Source organism: Odontesthes bonariensis, chromosome 11 (assembly GCF_027942865.1).
Source record: "Odontesthes bonariensis isolate fOdoBon6 chromosome 11, fOdoBon6.hap1, whole genome shotgun sequence".
Taxonomy (NCBI): domain Eukaryota; kingdom Metazoa; phylum Chordata; class Actinopteri; order Atheriniformes; family Atherinopsidae; genus Odontesthes; species Odontesthes bonariensis.
The window spans coordinates 1973583-1979582 of NC_134516.1; the positions used below are offsets into that span (position 1 = coordinate 1973583).

Consider the following 6000-nt stretch of genomic DNA (forward strand, 5'->3'; position numbering starts at 1 on the left):
AGCCTGTCGTTAAAACGCAGCTTGCAATTATAAAAAATAAAACGGCAGCCTTTCGAAAAGGTAAGTACCAAGTTAAGTAGCCTAAGTCAGTGCAAATGAGTAAAATAAATAAAACAAGCTTTTAATTCTCCCCCTTACTCAGCGTCAGACATTAAATAAATCGGTTACAATCGCAAAGGAGTAGCGTAGCCTGCAATTAAAAGGCAGCTTGCTTAAAAATTCAACAGTCAGTCGAAATTAACAAAATTAAAATGAGACGGATAGGCTAAACTTCGATTTCTGTGCATTATCCTCTTCTCTTTAGTTCGCAAATGCCACGCAGTCAGTGCAACTGTCAAACACAGCATCCTTCTCTTCCCCCCTCAGCTACAGACACGTAGGCTACGTCATCGGACCTGAGTGACAAAACACAATAATTGTGTCATTCCAAATATATATATATAAACTGACAAAATCAGAAACCCATTCATAAAAACAGCCACTTTGTTAGGCCTAAATATGCGCCCTGACGGGATTGTGTTCTCACCTGTTCAATGTGACTTCTGTTTTCGGACATCACTGGACAGCTTCTCAACATCGGGCATGTGAGATGTAACTTTAATCTTGACGCAGGACTGCAAGCTGTCATCTGTGAGGCGGGTGCGGTATTTGGATTTGATATAGTTCATGTTTGAGAAGATCTGCTCGCACATATATGTTGATCCAAACATGGATAATACTGCAAATGCGTATTTCTTCATGTTACTATAAGTGTCGGGAAGAGCCTTCCATGTTTCAAACACAAGTTTCTCTGGTGTTGGGAGGCTTTCAATTTCGCTCCATTTGTGGTTTTGGGCAGCATGGGCTTTCTGGCGGCTGACGTCTTCAAGCTCTGCTGTCAGACTTTTGAATTTGGCAACCCACAAATCTTTGTCAGCTATATCGGCCATTTCCATTTCGAGGTGAGCTTGATTTACTCCTGGGAATGTTTTCAGCAAGGAAGGGTCAATTTCCAGGGGTGTGACAGGGAAAGACAGGGTCACTTTTTCCTTTCGGAACTCACTAAATCTTCTCCCAAATGCAGCTTGCATGTCAACGATTGCACCTTGCAAATAATCACTGTTGAGTGTGTGATCGTGATGGGCGTCTTTGAACTCTCTCAGGGATGAGAAGTGGGAGAGCGCGCCTCGCTCTACATCCCTGGCGAATACTGTCAGCTTGCGCTCGAATGACAAAACGGCTTCCAGCATTTGAAGCACAGTGTTTCCCCGCTCCTGGAGACTTTTATTGAGCGTGTTTAGGTGACGTGTCATGTCAACCATGTAGTGCAGTTTTTCAAGCCACTTGGTGTCTTCCAGTTGTGGGTAGTTCAGGTCTTTGCTTTTCAGGAATGTTTTCACGTGTTCTAAACACGCAACAAAGCGACGCAAAACTTCGCCCCTGGATAGCCAGCGGACTTTGTTGTGCAGCAGGAGATCCGCATATTCGCTGTCAACTTCATCTAGCAATTCATGGAACTGGCGGTGGTTTAATGCTTTTGCGATTATTTTGTTCACAATCTGGATGACAAGGTTCATCACCTCCATACACTCCGGTGGGAATGTTTGCGCACACAGCTCCTCTTGGTGCAATATGCAATGGAATGCAAGCAGATTCCGATCCAATGCTTTCTGTAGTAAAGTCACAAACCCCTAACCCCTATATGGCCCTAACCCTTCTAACCCTTCCCTGATTGGTTGGTAGAAACCAACGTGGACGTCAAAATGAACAGGAACTTTCTTCACAGGTACGGTAGGAGGAGTCAAAGTAAGAAGAGGCTCAGTGAGAATCGGGGGGTGGAGCCAGCCGTCCTGCCGTTGGTGGACATGGACGATGGTGACTCAGCGTATGTCAGGAGGAGGCGGAGCTTCAGACTGGCTGCCAGGTGTCAGGTGAGTCAGTCACACACCTTTCGACCGAGCTGAAAAACAAACGCCTCACCTGTTTGTTCTTTCCCTTCTCAGGTGGTCAAAGTCAGCCGCAGCACTCAGACCATCCGATTGGTCGTCCCAGCAGTCCGTCCGTCAGCTCCAGAAGCCCCGCCCCCCAGCGTCCCCGCCGCAGAGAGGACGCCTGAGAGACAGACGTGGCGTTTCCTCCCGAGTTTTTACTCTGGGATCGTCACACCTGTGCAGCCGCGCACCTCGTTGGTCTACCTGCTGTGTTCGTCCTCAGGCTCCGACCCGGCGGCGCCGGAGGACGCCACGCCGAAGCGCTCCCGCAGACGGCTCCGCCCCCTGGAGCTGCAGAGACTAAAGGTGAAATACAAGCGCCTTCCTGTTCGGTTCTACGAGCCCAGAACCAACCGCATCTTAAAGAACCCTCCCAAGGGCTCGCTGCTGCTCAGAGGCTCCGCCCCTTCAGGCCCGCCGCCTTCCTGCGTCCGTCAGCTGTTCCGAAGTCTGAGTCCAGACCTGAACGCAGACCGGCGGCCCGGCGAGGTCCCCAAAGGAGAGGGCGTCCTCCTGAGCACGTATCAGGCCCCGCCCCCAACCTTCAGCGGCAGGTCGGAGCAGCGCCGCGGGGGGCGGAGCCACGGGGCGCGGAGCGAGGGGCCACGGGCGCCAGCCTCCAAAAGGAGGACCAGGGCTCAGGCCCCGCCCCCTCAGCCCAGGAGGGAGGGCCTGCGAAGGACCAGACCCAGCAGGGCACTCTCTGGCTCCACAGGCCCCGCCCACCTCATCTCCCGCCGGAGCCGGGGGCGAAGGGGGCGGGGCATCGACAGGGGGCGAAGGTAGCAGATTATTTATTGTTCCATATACTGAAGCTGCGACAGTAAGGAGCTCATCTGGGGAAATTAAACGCATATTCCAGTCTTTGTTTTTAATTCCATGAACTTCAAACCAAATTTAAAATGAGTTTTATCATTTTTACACATTTTATTGAAATAATGAAGCTGTTTCTGCTGCGCTGAAATTTATTTTTATAATTTTCAGTTTGTTTATCTCGATGGAAGCGCAGACATCACAGAGTTATTTACACACTGAACTCACCTGCCACCTTTTGCACAGGTGCGCTCCTTTATACTTTTCTACCTTTTGTGTTTGTTTGAATATGAAGCGTTCGTGTTTAATAAAGTTTTATTATGTGAACACGAGTCACCTGCTCAGTTTGTTCTCGGTGTTGGAGTCTGCTCAGCGGCTTCCAGAAGCTCTTACCTGGACACAAAGTTAAGAAAACATCGGGCCTCATGCAACAACCGCACAGATTTGTTCTTAAGTCGTGCGTACGAGTGATTTAAGAGAACATTCACCAATCTGTTGGTATTTTACGTTTTCTTTCAGGTACGAACAGAATTTAGTGATCCAGAGCTGTCGTAGGAGTTTCCTAAAGTAGCCTGCTGTTATTCCAATCATGTTTGCTTGACTAATGGATTGTATATTTAATTACTTGAAGCAAACATAAATAAATATATACATTATACCCCATAATGATGCTGACATTATTCTGTTTGACTTAAATTATGCACTAATCGAAGGTTAATCTGACTCTGTATATAACAAGGTCAATGGGAAGCGTAACCAGCGGCTGACTTTCTCCTTTTGGATGCTTTAGCGCAGGGGTGTCAAAGTGGTCCATGAAAGGGCCGTGTGGGTGCAGGTTTCTGTTCAAACCTTGCAACAGCACAGCTGACTTGTTTCATTCAATCAACTGAACTGTCTGCACTGAAGCTCTTACCAGAAACAAGTCAGCTGTGCTGTTGCATGGTTAGAACAAAAACCTGCACCCACGCTGCCCTTTCATGGACCAGTTTGACACCCCTGCTTTAGCGCGTCAGGCTCTTGGAAGAGAGCGTGTGCTCCGAGAACGTGTAGATATCCTGCAGAGACAGACGAATGGCTGACATCCTGATTTAGATCACCAAGCACTGTGCTGCTGTATATATGCAGCTATACTGCTGGAGCCACAACTCCAGAGAGAAACACGCCGATCAAACCCAATTCCACCACACGCCCAGGTCCTCACCACCCTTGGGTTTTTGGCCTCTGGAACCTTTCAGAGGGAGATTGGAGACAGATCGGGGGTGTCCCAGTCCTCTGTGAGCCGTGCGATCCCCTTGGTCATCAAAGCTCTCATCAGTTTATCACCCATGGTGCATCAGATTCCCATACACCGCTGTCCAACAAGTACACATTAAGAGGGACTTTCATGCCGTGGCTGGACTGCCAAACATAACCGGAGTAACAGACTGCACACATATACGCATCAGAGCACCAAGAGCTGAAGGCCGGGTGGGTGTGTCTCCATACAGCGGGGGGGCAAACTGCTCTATAACCCAGAGAAGGCATGCCAGATCTGCACAATATTGCCATGAACGAGGGTCTCCACCTGAACCAGCCCAGGCAGACCAGAAGGTGCCAGAAGACCCCCCTCATGGACCCCCCTCATGGACCCCCCATCAAAGAGCCATCATGACGAGGCAACAGCTGATTGCACGGCTTTAGTAGCTGTTGTAGTCAGTGGCTCTGACCACCAGGGGGCGCCAGAACAATGTGTTAAAGATGAAACAGAAGACGCAACAGCAGGAATGTGTTTATACTAACAGGAGAAAATAACTTTTAAAGACAATAAGACCTCAAAGAGGAAAAAAGGTTTTCAGATTTGTAAACTGGCAGAAAGTGAAGCGTGAGCCTGTTTCCACATGGATGTGCCTGTTGGTGCCTGTTGGTGCCTGTTGGTGTGCATGGAGCTGCCTCTTTAAGGGAGTTTGGACCGAAAACAAAGTTTCAGAGCAATCTGTTGGTTTCCTGAGCTAGGAAATTGTTTTTGAATTGGCTCTATATGAATGAATTGGATTATTTTATAAATAAATATGATTACAATGAATTGAATTCCAATTGGCTTGAATTGGACTTTATTATCTAAGTGCCTTGAGATGACTTTTGTTGTATTTGGCGCTATATAAATAAAAATGAATTGAATTGAATTGAATTTAAGGGTCCGAGCCTGTCGGTGTGCATAGAGCTGCCTCTTTAAGGGTCCGATGGAGCTGATGGAGGGATCTCGGGTCATGGCTGACAGCTGCAGCATCACACCTGTAGGCAGGAAGTTGACCGAGAGGCCGAGAGGCTGCCTGAAATGAATGTTTCATGAGTGGCCGAGTGGCCTGATGAGGACAAACAAACCGACTGCTGTGACGAAGCTCCGAACAGACGCTGTTGTTGTCCTCCTCTGCTCTTTTGTTCGGGGTCACACTGAGGCTCCTTGTTTGTTTGAGTTCGGGTCGTTCCAGGTCCAGACACTGGATCTTTTCTTCGTCTGTGCTGAGATAAACGTCCAAACAGAGGCTGTCATCCAGCTCCACCATCACATCATCACGGCCTCACGCCATCAGCCGAGCGTCCACAGCCGCGCTCCAGGTCTGACATGAGCGTTATTACAGCTGACGGTCAAACTGAAGCGTCCAAAAACCATCAAGAGATTAGAAGAAAGAGGAGGAAAACACAACAAAACAGACGGTGGACCCAACACTGGTCCAGGTTCCACTTTAAGAAGCTTCGGTCTGAGTCCATGAGGGTTCTGCAGGAAGTACCCAACAGTCACCACAATTACCCTCTGAGTATGTGGGCATCAAGTCCATGAGGGTTCTGCAGGAAGTACCCAACAGTCACCACAATTACCCTCTGAGTATGTGGGCATCAAGTCCATGAGGGTTCCACAGGAAGTACCCCACAGTCCCCACAATTACCCTCTGTGTATGTGGGCATCAAGTCCATGAGGGTTCCACAGGAAGTACCCAACAGTCACCTCAATTACCCTCTGAGTATGTGGGCATCAAGTCCATGAGGGTTCCACAGGAAGTACCCCACAGTCCCCACAATTACCCTCTGTGTATGTGGGTATCAAGTCCATGAGGGTTCCACAGGAAGTACCCAACAGTCCCCACAATTACCCTCTGAGTATGTGGACATCAAGTCCATGAGGGTTCCACAGGAAGTACCCAACAGTCACCTCAATTACCCTCTGAGTATGTGGGCATCA

At 48.8% G+C, this 6000-nt stretch overlaps 1 protein-coding gene across 1 annotated transcript in view; it reads left to right on the plus strand.

Annotated features, from left to right (window-relative positions):
• Window positions 1–3110, plus strand: part of zdbf2 (zinc finger, DBF-type containing 2) — a 38311-nt gene extending 35201 nt beyond the window's left edge. The window contains exons 10-11 of the mRNA XM_075477237.1: window positions 1766–1910; window positions 1983–3110. Of these exons, the coding sequence (XP_075333352.1) occupies window positions 1766–1910; window positions 1983–2756 (919 nt within the window). The 3' untranslated portion in view covers window positions 2757–3110. The remainder of the gene's footprint in view (window positions 1–1765; window positions 1911–1982) is intronic.
• Window positions 3111–6000: the final 2890 nt, after the last annotated feature.